Genomic DNA, 13,319 nt, shown 5'->3' on the forward strand with positions numbered 1-13,319 from the left:
GTAGTGCCAAATACTGATATAATTTTATTTGAGCATATTCTCCTTTTTGAAGGCTCTTGTGGAATTTTGTTAGATTATTCTTTGGTGTTTGGTTTTTAGCATGTCATTAGGCAGAAGCTCCTTGATTGCACAGGTAAAGGATCTTGAAATATGGAAATTTCCTTTGCACTTGCATTGAGGTCAGTAAAATATCACTGGAACTATAGTTTGAGCTCAGAAAATATATCTGCTACAAATTTGTGTAAGAATGAAGACCTTGCTTCTTGTAACTTTTGACAGGATGAGAACTGTAAAAACAGTTCGACGTTACTCTTGTGATTAAATGTCAGCTGTTTCAAAATGAACCTTTCAAAAGTTTTATATGTAAGCATTTTTTTGCCTTGTAATTTAGGTTGAATTCATTAAGAAACATCAAATTTGCAGTAAAAACTAATTTCCAAAGCCATTCACCACTAGGAAAATTCTTCTCATTCAAAAAAATTTCAATCTCAGCCCTAAGTTCAAAGATCACTATAAAACTTTACCCCTGCTGAGCCATTGAGCTGCTATGTGATAGCACAGGTCAGGGTCTTCAGCTTCTGTTTCTGAAAGAAATTCACAGAAATGGCAGTGGGTAAGTCCAGGAGAGGAATGAAGTTTACCGTTGACAGTACTGATCCAGTAACACCTATCGGGTCTTAACACCTATCAGGTCTGACCTACCAGATGCAAATATTTCCCACACAGTACTGCTGATGAATAATACAATGAATAACCATAGGCATTAAACACTACATTTTCACAAGCTTTATAAATTTGTCAAATTATATCTTTTTCTGCTCCACACACTTTGACCACCATAGCAGATTCCACTTCAGGTTGTACTATTAATTTCTCAAATTCTTTGAAAACATTCTCAGTTATAGTTGTTCCATGCAGACTAGTCAAGGCTAATACCTCAGTCACTTCAAACAAAGCACTGACTTCTCGAATAAACAAATGAGTAGTACTGGTAACATCTGCCAACTAATCAAAAACCAAGGATAGTGGCTTGAAATAATTTGTCTTGTTTTTTAGTTTCCTATTAATATTACTGGAAATGTCCTCAACTATTCAAACAGCTGTTCTCACCATAAGGTTAATAGTCTTTTTTTTTTTTTAAGATCTATTTATTTATTAGAGAGCGTGCACATGCACAAGTCAGGGGAGGAGCAGAGGGATGGAATCTTCAAGCAGACTCCCTGCTGAGTGCAGAGCCAGATGTGGGCTCAATCCCACAATCCATGAGATCACAACCTGAGCCAAAACCAAGAGTCAGATGCTTAACTGACTGAGCCACCCAGGTGCCCCAGAAGGCTAATAGTCTTGTCTTGTTTCTCTGTACACATCCCTTCATCTACTGCAAGCACACAAAATTTAAGCAGCTCCCCATTGGTAAATGGCTTTCCTTGCATTATTAACAATGAGCCACTTAGAAACTGACTTTTGTTGGAACCTCATTTTTGTTTTGTTTTGTTTTTTTATTTTTGGGAAGAAATTCTGCCGTGCTGAAATAGTTCATTTTAAATATCCTGAATTCTTATAATCAGTACTTAATTCTGAGTTGGGAATATTGTGATGAGTTCTTGGTATGATAATGTCAACATATAAATGTCAACATTTACCACCGTTGTTATATTATTGCATGATTAGCACAATACTTGCCATTTATTACAACAACAAAGTCATCCGCATGACTCTGTGCCTTAAAAGCTCAACACTAGACATGACAGGTTAATAAAAAATTAAAAATTTCACAGTATCAGGATATACAAGGGACTCAAAACACTATCCAGATATAAATGTGTCACTGTAGTTTGCCTTTATTGAGCAGCAGTGCGAAGCAATGGGGGCAACACTGATGGTCTTTGTCACAACTACTCAGCTCTGCCATTGAGCATGAAGTGAAAGCAGCCATGGACAATACTTCATAAATGAATGAATGTAGCTGTGTTCCAACAAGATTGTTATAGGTAGTAGTAAAATTTGAATTTTGTGTAATTTTTATGTGTCACTGAATATTCTTCTTTTGATTTTTTTTCAACCTTTCAAAAATGTGAAAACCTTGCAGGCTATCCAAAGAGAGGTCACAGGCCAGATTTGGCCCATGGAGCATAGTTTGCTGCCCTCAGATGTGGAATTTTGTCAAATACTTTTTCTATGTCTATTGAAATGATCATATGATTTTTATCCTTCATTTTGGTAATATGGTGTATCACATTGATTGATTTGCCAATGTTGAACCATCCTTGCATCCTTGGAGTAATTTGAACATGGTGTATGATCCTTCTGATGTATTGTTCAATTTGGTTTGCTAATATAGGCTTGAGATTTTTGCATCTATGTTCTTTAGGGATATTGGCCTGTAATTTTCTTTCTTGTGTCTTTGTCTGGTTTTGATATCAGGGTAGTGCTGGCCTTTTAAAATGAATTTTACAGTGTTCCTTCCTCTTCTATCTTTTGGAAGAGTTTGAGAAGGATTTGTTATTAATTCCTCTTTGCATATTTGGTAGATTTCCCCACGTAAGCCATTTGGTCCTGGACTTTTGTTTGTCGGGAGGATTTTAATTACTGTTTCAATCTCCTTACTAGTAACTGGTCTTTTAGATTTTCTATTTCTTCCATTTTCAGGTTTGTAAGGTTGTATGTTTCTAGGAATTTATCCATTTCCCCTAGGGTGTCCAATTTGTTGGTGTATAATTTTTTATAGTAGTCTCACTATCTTTTGTATTTTTTGTAGTATCAGCTGTAACGTCTCCTCTTTCTTTTCTGATTTTATTTATTTGAGCCTTCTCTTTTTCTTGGTGAGCTAGCTAAAGATTTATCGATTTTCTTTATCTTTTCAAAGAAGCAGCTCTTGGTTTCATTGATTTTTCTCTTGTCACTTTAGTCTCAGTTTCATTTACTGTTGCTCCGATCTTTGTTATTTCCTTCCTTCTACTGACTTTGGGCTTTGTTTATTCTTCTAGTTCCTTGAAGTGTAAAGTTAGGTGGTTTATTTTAGATTTTTCCTATTTCATGGGATAGGCATTTATTTCTATGAACTTGCCTCTTAGAACTGCTTTTGCTGCATCGCATAAGTTTTAGTATGTTGTATTTCCATTTTTATTTGTCTCAAGGTATTTTTTATTTTTATTTTAAATTTTTTTGACCCATTAGTTTTTCAGCAGTTGTTTAATCTTCACATATTTGTGAATTTTCCAGTTTTCTTTTTATAATTGATTTCTAGTTTCATACCATCATGGTCAGAAAACATGCTTGATATGACTTCACCTTCTTAAATTTGTTAAGACCACTTTTGTGGCCTAATACATGATCTCTCCTGGAGAATTTTTCCATTTGCACTTGAAAAGAATGTGTATTCTGTTCTGTTTGGATGGCGTGCTCTCTATGTATGTTAAGTCCCTCTGGTCTACCATGTCATTTAAGGCCAGTGTTCCCTTACTGATTTTTGGTCTGAATGATCTGTCCATTGATGTAAGTGGGGTATCAAAGTCTCCTACTATTATTATATTGTCATCTACTTAATTCCTTTAGGTCTGTTAGTATTTTCTTTCTATATTTATGTGCTCCTATTTTGGGTATATAAATATTTACAAATGTTATATCCTTTTGTGGATTGACCTCTTTATCATTATGTAATGCCCTTCTTTGCCTCTTATTACAGACTTTGTTTTATAGTCTGTTTTGTCCAATGTGATATAAGGATAGCTCCTCCAGCTCTCATTTGGTTCCCATTTGCATGGAATATCTTTTTCTATGCCTTCATTTTCAGTCTGTGTATGTCCTTAAGTCTGAAGTGAGTCTCTTAGAGGTCGCATATGGATGACTTTTGTGGATTTTTTTCTTTTTTTATCCATTCAGCCACTCTATGTTTTCTACTCTAAGTGGAGCTTTTAGTCCATTTACATTTAAAGTAGTTATTGATAAATATGTGCTTCATACCATTTTTTAATTTTTTCTGGCTGTTTTGTGGTTCCTCTGTTCCTTTCTTCTTTTCAGGCTCTCTTCCTTTGTGGTTTGATGATTTTCTTTAGTGGTATGCTTCGTGATTCCTTTCTCATTTATCTTTTGTGTATCTACTCTGGGTTTTTGTTTGGTGGTTACCACGAGACTTACATATAACAAAATTATAACATTCTAGTTTAAGTTGATATTAAGTTTGGACACTTTCTGAAGCTCTACATTTTTACTCTACCCCTGCTGTGTTTTATGTTTTTGATGTGACATTTTACCTCTTTTTATCATGTGTAACCCTTAACTAATTATTGTAGTTAGTCATTTTTACTACTTTTGTCTTTTAACCTTCATACTAGCTTTACAAGTGAATAATCCACTGTCTTATTATATGTTTACCATTACCATTGAGAGTTATATTTTTATATGTTACTAATTAGTTATCACTAATTAGTGCCCTTTCTTTTCAACTTGAAGAAGTCCCTTTAACATTTCTTGTAAGGCTGGTTTAGTAGTGATCAACTCCTTTAGTTCTTGCTTTTCTGGAAAACTCTTTATCTCCTCTTTAATTCTGAATGATAACTTCACTATGTAGTGTATTCTTCCTTGGAAATTTTTTCTTTCAGCACTTCAAATATATCATGCTAGTCTTTCTAGGCTGCAGAGTTTCTGCTGAAAAATCAAAGAGTCTTAAGGGCGTTCCCTTGTATGTAGCGAGTTGTTTTTCTCTTGATGCTATTAAGATCCCCCCCTTGTCTTTAACTTACAGCATTTTAATTATAATGTGTCTTGGTATGGGTCTCTTTGGATTCATCTTCTTTGGAACTCTCTGGGATTCCTGGATCTGGATGTCTCTTTCTTTCCACAGCTTAGGGAAGTTTTCAGTCATTATTTCTTCACTTAAGCTTTCTGCCCCTTTCTCTCTTTCTTCTCCGTTTGGGAATCCTAAAATGCAAATGTTAGTCTGCTTGATATTGTCCCATAAGGCCCTTTAACTGTCTTTACTCTTTTTTCATTCCTGTTTCTTTTTGCTGCTCAGATCAGGTAAGTTCCTCTGCCCGGTTTTCAGGTTCACTGATCCTTTCTTCTACTTCCTCTATTCTGCTGTTGAACCCTTCTACTGTGTTTTTTTAGTTCCGTTTCTATACTCTTCAGCTCTGTGATTTCTGCTTAGAACTTTCCTGTATTTTCTCTCTTTTTGAAGTTCTGTGTTTATCCATTCTTCTCCTGAGTTCAGTGAGCATCTTAATGGCCATTACTTTGAACTCTTTATCATTATTTATCTCCACTTCGTTAAGGTTTTTTTTTGAGGTTTTATCTTTTCTTTTGTTTTTAATATATTCCGTGTTTCTTCATTTTGCTTAACTCTCTATACAAGTTTCTATACATTAAATGAAGTAGTTACCTCTCCCAGTCTGGAAGGGTTGGCCTTGTGTAGGAGATGAACCTTAACATTCAACCCTGCCCTGGCTCTTGGTTATCTCTCAAACCTTTGTGATTGTACAAGAAGCCTATTTTATTATTAATGGCTCCCAGTAATTGAGGGTGTGCCAAGACCAGTCAGTGTTCCAAAGGGGAGGATCTCATTCAGCAGCTAGATTTAAGCTGATTGGAAGCCAGACCCCCAGGCAGCAGCTTTTAAAGAATGCAAATATATGCAGTCCTGTGGGACCACAAACGTACACCCTGCTGGTCCCTAGAGCTAGGCCATCTGAAGGTGTCCCCTGGGCATCAGTAGCAAAAGTCAGGGCTCCAGATGCATGTATAAGCTTCTTTCTGGGAGGTAGTGGTGACCTGTAGGGAAGCAGAGGGGAAGTGCAGAGATGGTGTCTCCTGTCCTGTGTTCCCTGAGAACACCTTCATAGCCTCTAGATGTGTGCCAAATCTGAAGCTAGCCCCTAAAGCTGAATCTCCAGGATGGGCAAGTAGGCCTCTTTCACAGAAAGAATGGGGGTATGTTTTCAGTCTGCTGCCTGCGGTGCCCTGGGTGTGGTAGTCTGCCAAGAACTGTGTCTGACTATTACAGTTTCATGGGACCCAGAAATGCAGGTCCCCTTGGCCTCCAGTACCAGGTAATCATTGGGCATCCCCAGGGAGATAGCCACAAAAACTGGTCACCAGATGTGTATATCTCTGGGAGATACTAGCACTTGAGCAAGCAGAGGGAGAACAGATGGTGTCCACTGGTTGGAACAAGGCAGAGGGGGAGTGCAAAGATGGCACTTGCCCAAAAAGGGGGAAAAAAGGAAAAAGAAAAATAAGATAAGAAAGAAAGAAGAAAAAGGTAAAGAGAAATAAAAAGAAAAATTAAAAAAGAGGGGAAAGTATGGCACCTGCCAGCTTTAGTTAGGCAGAGGGAAAGCGTAGAAGATGGTGCCTGCTAGAAAGGAATATATATATATATATATATATATATATATTATAAAATCTATGTATATAACATACATACTGTTAGCTTTAGCAAGGTAGACAGAGACCAGGAAGCTTCCATCCCAAAGAGTATCACAATGGGTCCTTACCCCTCAGACCAATGCTTTAAAATTAGGAAATGAGTCTCTTTCACATAAAGTCTGGGTGCTTTTCAAAGAGCTGCTTCTACACTAGGCTGTGGGTCCAGTGAGTCTGCATATGGGCCTTTCAAGAACCGTTCCTCAGTTCGGCACAACCCTGTGGGTCTCATGGGTGACAACCCTGGTGTTTGTCAAAACCATATATTTGGGGGCTCATCTCTCAGGCTCCAGCCAGTCTTACAAGTTAGGATGTCTAATGTGGGGCACAAACCCTTTATTCCTCAGGGAGAAGCTCCAGGTTTTGAATTTCCTCCCAATTGTGGATCACCATGTCATGGGGCGGTGGGGGGCGGGGGGGGGAGGAGTTTATGGTGAGATTGTATCTCAGCCCTTCCTACCCACTTTGGTGTGGTTTCCTTCTCACTTGCCCAGTATGAAGGTGTTGCTGCACCAGTTTTTAGGGTTTTTTAGAGGAAGTGGTTCCATATATAGCTGTACACTAGATGCGTCCATGGGAGGAGGTGAGTTCAGATTCTTCCTGCATTTCCACCCTGCTAGAATTTTTTTTTATTTAAATTCAATTAGCCAACGTATAGTACATCATTAGTCTCAGATGTAGAGTTCAGTTGCATATAACACCGAATGCTCATCACATCACGTGCCTTCCTTCATGCCCATCACCCAGTTACCCCAGCCCCCCATTCACCTCCCCTCTAGCAACCCTCAGTATGTTCCCTATAGTTAACAGTCTCTCATGGTTTGTCTCCCTCTCTGATTTCTTCCCATTCAGTTTTCTCTCCCTTCCCTTATGATCCTCTGTGCTGTTTCTTATATTCCACATATGAGTGAAACCACATGATAATTGTTTCTCTGACTTATTTCACTCAGCATAATACCCTCCAGTTCCATCTACCTTGACTGATGTAAGTGGTAAGATTTCACCCTTTTGATGGCTGAGTAATATTCCATCACACACACACACACACACACACACACACACACACATACCCCACATCTTCTTTATCCATTCATCTGTCAATGGACATCTGGGCTCTTTCCACAGTTTGAGGTGCCTGTGGCCATTCTTTTCACTACATTTGTATCTTTGGGGTAAATACCTAGTAATGCAATTGCTGGGTCATAGAGTAGCTCTATTTTTTACTTTTGGAGGAGCCTCCATACTGTTTTCCAGAGTGGCTGCACCAGCTTGCATTCCCACCAACAGTGTAAGAGGGTTCCCCTTTCTCTGCATCCTCGCCAACGTTGGTTGTTTCCTGTCTTGTTAATTTTAGCCATTCTGACTGGTGTGAGGTGGTATCTCATTGTGGTTTTGATTTGTATTTCCCTGATGACAAGTTCCGTCTTAACAGAATTTCTAATTAAGGTTTTTTAAATTATTTTTCTATAATAATCTGTAAGCACAAACTTTTAAGAATCGTAACTTCTAACATTCAGATCCCTAATTTAAGCATGAAGAAACACTAACTTGAATCTTGCCAGGATTGTTTAGTAAAGCTAGATTTATATAAATTTAGTTTCCTCTACAATTACATCTCCCTTGTATTTTTTATAGTAGTAGCATGTTTTTTCTCAGCCTTTGACATTTAGAAAGTAAGAGCTATGCACTGATAGCTCTGCAAGAAAATAACTTTAATGAAATTTTTTTCTCTCGGTCCCAGAGTGAACATGAACTTTAAACTTGAATGTTGTACATAACAAAGGGCATGGCTGCAGCTGAAAACATTTATAATGAAGTACAGGACTCAATTTCTACTTTATCCTCTGTCAACAGTCCTAGGATAGCTGGGTATATAGCTTTATGATGCAGCATTTTTCTTAAGATGTGTGTGAAAGCTAAAAAGTCAAATCTGATAGTACTAGAAATAATGAAACCAGGTTAAATGCAAGGAAACTAGACTGAGTACAACTACTCAACATACATATTAAACGAACATTTGCAGATTGACATTGGTAAACACAGGAACCTCCCTCTTGGGTTTAAGAATGGGTTTCGTTTCCTTCTCTGTTTTTTAAAATGGCAAAGATTGGGAATGTCAGGGCAGGAAGTGCTTTAGTTAAGCAGTCTGGTATTCCTTTCTGTCTGCACATTTCCCAAAGGGTGTTTCACTAAATGGAGAATGGATTTGAGGAGAGGGTCCTCTTTGTGGGGAGGAGATGGATGTCTTCCCAGTTTTAACGAAGACTGCTGTGACCCATACCCTTGCAAAGTAGTACTTCAATGTATGTTATCCTTCTTAATCCTTTTAATAAGGCTTTGAGATATAGGTCACATTCTCACTTTAAAGTTGACAAAACAGGTGAAGTAACTTGCCCACATAAATATCTGAACCAGGAGTCTAACTGGGCTCCTGACTCCAGAGCTTTATACCTGGATGTGTGTACACTGATGATGCGCTTACTGTATTCTGAGGAAGCCAAAGGTGGATGATAGTCTGAAGGCTGTTTGGTAAGATGTTACTTATTTGATTGTCTCCCCACAACTTGGCTTTTGTGGTATTTGGTTCAAGTTGGTTACTCTGAGGAAATAAAATGCTAAGGGACATTAGAGTCAAACAATATAAAACACTTGTATAAAACTCTTATTTGAAATTAGCATCTGACACTCATGACCCTTTCCACCCTGAAGAGATAATCTCCTTCAGTGTCCCATTGTTAGGGACTGTTGCCCCCTGAATATCACTGTGGTAGCTTGTGGGCTGTCGCCACCACACAGCAGAGTTTGATGACTAATTCCCACGCACCATCACTGGAGAAAATAGCGGCTGATCTCATGTTGGCACCACCTCAAACTTATACCGCCTCGCATCTCACTTCTGTTCATCTTAATCACAAGCCGTTTTGAATCTGCCTCACACATGTGTGCTTCGGGGGCCAGCCAGAGATGTGGGCAGAATTTACACACAAAATCTGGGGCCCCCACTATGCATTTTTTTCCTCCTTTCTGGGATTTTACACACACACACACACACACACACACACACACACACTTTCCAGCTGCTGTGGTTACCTCCATCTTCATTCTGTACTTTTCCAAGCCAGTGAGAGTGCAGGTTTCTCCAGATTGTAGTGACCCTCCCACCCAGGAGCCTGTCCTCAGGCTAAAAGCTCTAAGACTGGGAAACAGCCTGCACCATGCCATTCCCTCTTGCAAGTATCGAACTTTTACCTCCAGTACCCACCTTCTTCTGGTCACTCTTTGGTGCCTTTGGGTAGGCTTTTGTGGTTTCAAATTTCATCTAGAGTTTAATTTGTTATCAGTGTGTATGTGCTGGGGGCCTAGGGGTTGGCAGCGGAGGGGTCCAAAAGAACTTTAGAGAGCTGTCTTTTTAAGTATCAAATCCTGTGCAAATCCATCAACTTTCATGTTAAAATTAGATACAGATGACATCAAAAATGTTTTAGCACTATGATCTCACAAAATAATGATTTGCTGTCGACCTGTCTTCTGCCTATTTTGTTCATGCTGTCCCTTTCCATCTAAATCTCTCCTCAATTCAATTACTGCCTGAGAATGATTTATTGAGTACTTACAAGGTGCAAGCCACGATGTCAGGTGCTCTGTTGAACTTTTGTTCATTCAGAATCCAAATCAAATGCAAATGCCTCCAGGATCACTCCCTCCCTCTTAATGGGTAGATGTGCTTTACCATTCTTCTAAATGCCTTTGGTGCTTTGCCCTTCCCTTGCTTTTCTCCCCACCATCACCAGACCTGTTCCCCCATTAGATTATAAACTTCATTATGGCAAGGACAAGTCTCACTCATGTTTGCACCCATCCATGCTGCCTTAAACATGCTTTTTAACGTCAAGAATAAAAAGATAACTTAAAAATAGTCTTTGCAGTTGGAAAGAAGGGGAGGTGGTAGAATTGTAGAACATTAGCTTCCTGTCTTTGTTTTCAGCAGTAGAGAGGGACATCATGTAATAAAGCATTATTTGTTTCTAGAGAACATCTTAATAAAGACAACTCTTGGTTTTTTCCTCCCTCTTCCTTCTCCTCTTCTTCCTTCTTCCCTTTCTCCTCTCTTTCTGCCTCCTCCTTTTCCTCCCTCTTCCCTTCTTTTTCTCACCATTTAACTGTGGTCTGATTTTAATCTTCCAACTTCTTAGTATGTCTCGTCTCATTTTAAAATGGGATAATATATGTGTTGGTATGAAACACCTTTTACTTTAAGTTATTACAGTAAAGAGAGGCTTTTCTTTGCCTTTGAAAATTTAGTGCCAAAACTCAAGTAAACAGACCAGTGATGTTCCAAAAATGGGATGGAGAATAATCCAAATATTTGACTTTTCCTTAATTTATAAAATATTACCGTGAAATTTCTTCGATTGAATTGTCAGTAACAAAGGACATCTATAAGCATTTTTCTCTTTGAACCATAGTAATGAATATCCTGTAAATTGGAAACTATAAAAATAAGACTAAGTGAATTAAAATAGTTTTCCTAATAATCTCACTTATTCCTTAGATTCAGGTCAGAAGACATTTAAAAGGAGAAGATCTATCATAAACTGGGCCTTCTGGCGTGGTTCTAGCACTCATCTGGATAACTTGCCCGTGTCGCCAACATCTCCTATGCCAGGGCAGCTCTTTGGAGTCTCTCTGCCAGATATTTGTGAGAATGACAATCTGCCTAAACCTGTCTTGGTGAGTCTCGTTTTGGCCTGTGACACTAATGGGAAAGGAGAACCCTGGGAGGTAACCTATTCTTAAATGGAAAAATTGTAGACACGGCTTTGGCTTTGGGTGAGAATATTATTATTACTTCAAAGGAAAAAAATCTGATTAAGCTATTGCAGAATCCTAAGGGAGACATAATGGGGAGAGATCATGTAGGCTGCTGATGTCAGGAAGGAGCCACATAAGCCTGCTCAGATAAATCAGAGTTTGGCTCTGTAGGCAGAGTCCACACTGGAGTCCCGTTATCCCCCGCATTTCTCTCACAGCCTTTCAGGAACTCTGCATTGTTCTGGAAGCCTCCTTTAATCACTCTAGAAGCAGAAACTACTCTTTCTTGTACTTTTTAAAAATCTGACGTGTGTCTTATGTGTATTTCAGGTGTTTACACTTGTACATCCTCTGGCATTTAGTTACTTTCATAATAGAACAGGTCAAATGAAACCACTGAGTTTGTACTATGTCCTTGATTTATGAAATGATTGCTGCTCAGCAGCATCCACTGAGCATTCCGTATCCTGCAAGCACTGTACTGGACATACGGGACATACGGGATTACAGGACTTGACCCTACATCATGCTCTGACACATGCCACCCACTCCCCTCGCCGCTTTCGTGCTCACCCTGCACAGCGGATTGAGCATTTATTATCACTACCACCATCCCTACTTTACATATTTAAAAGGCCTCAAGTTTTCCAAAGTTCACAGAGTAAATATGTGCCATAACTAGGTTTCAGATCCCTTGGGTTGCTTGTCCCCAGCACCCATTCTCCTTCCTACACCACAGGCAGAGGACATTTCTTTGCTAGAAAGAAAGCAAAATGAAAGATTGATCACAGTGCAGTGGAGTGGAGAAAGCTTCCTGGAAGAGGTGATTTTTTTAGCCTGATTTTAAAAGAATGACGTAAATACAGGAAGTAGAATGAGGTATGGAGTCACATAAAAAGAAAGACAAACAAGTGGAGAATGAGTCTGGCAAGAATATCTCCATATTTGGAGGAAAGAGTCCAAATTAGAGAATAATAGGAAAAGAGGAGTGAGGGAAGGAGGGACACAAGTTTACAGGGACCTTGAAGCAATCAGAGAAAGTTTATTTTAAAGTGTTGGTTCATTGAACAAAAGACAGTCCCATTAAAGTAAAATGTTTAGATGTTGAATATAGCAAGAATAAGTAGGGGAAAGAGATTTAGAGATACCAAGACACAAACTGACTTCCGTCCTTGCAGCAGCCCCTCCTTCAGTGCTTTTCCCCTGGGACACCCCAGCCTCTGGCGGCCAGAGAGGGCAAGTATGTCTTCCCCTGCTTGTATCTGTGAAGTGCCATTTTGGTTTTTTCCTTTGCTTTCCTTATAGGATATGCTTTTCTTTCTTAATCAAAAAGGACCCCTCACAAAAGGGATCTTCAGACAATCGGCCAATGTGAAATCCTGCAGAGAGCTAAAAGAGAAACTGAATTCTGGAGTTGAAGTACACCTAGACTGTGAATCTGTTTTTGTGATAGCGTCTGTCTTAAAGGTAGGAAAGGTTCTCCCTTCATCTACCCCACAGTGGAGCTCTGGAAAGAGACAACTGGTTTCTCTCATTACAACATTTTTCCCAGCTGCAAAGAACCATCATGGATTTAGAATCTAAAAAGTGTTAAAAAAAAAAAAAAAAACTTCACAAAACCAACATTGGCCTTTAAAAGCCCCTGCCAATGATATGGCATGTCAGATATGCTTTTTAAATTTTTTCATCCACGCCATTCTCATCTTCACTCTGCCACCCCATACAAAAAAAAAAAAAAAAAATTAAACTAAATTAAAAATAAAGCACGCACAGCATATTTACCAAAATAAACATCCTGATTGTGATGACTTCTTCACAATCTCATTACCTTCCTAATAAAGGCAAATTTTCAAAAATAAACTTGTATTAAACTTTGAAATAGAGTTTATCATAATAAACATTTGCCTAACAACTAAAACAAAAAATTGCTCACTGAGACCACTGAAAATTCCATTCACTTATACAATCATCATGCCTTCCCCTGTCCCCTAGTGCCTTTTTAAAGTAAAAGCAGAGTAGGAATGACTCCAACATCTGGGTCTTTTCTAAAACCCTTACCACATTTGGCATTTTTTATGATTCTT

At 38.7% G+C, this 13,319-nt stretch overlaps 1 protein-coding gene across 15 annotated transcripts in view; it reads left to right on the forward strand.

Annotated features, from left to right (window-relative positions):
• ARHGAP20 (Rho GTPase activating protein 20) overlaps window positions 1-13,319 on the forward strand; it is a 133,998-nt gene that overhangs the window by 108,378 nt on the left and 12,301 nt on the right. For all 15 annotated transcript variants that reach the window (XM_078059021.1, XM_078059024.1, XM_078059015.1 and 12 more), the window contains 2 exons: window positions 10,976-11,154; window positions 12,541-12,702. In XM_078059021.1, coding sequence (XP_077915147.1) covers window positions 10,976-11,154; window positions 12,541-12,702 — 341 coding nt within the window. The remainder of the gene's footprint in view (window positions 1-10,975; window positions 11,155-12,540; window positions 12,703-13,319) is intronic.

The sequence above is a fragment of the Halichoerus grypus genome, chromosome 11, assembly GCF_964656455.1.
Source record: "Halichoerus grypus chromosome 11, mHalGry1.hap1.1, whole genome shotgun sequence".
Taxonomy (NCBI): Eukaryota; Metazoa; Chordata; class Mammalia; order Carnivora; family Phocidae; genus Halichoerus; species Halichoerus grypus.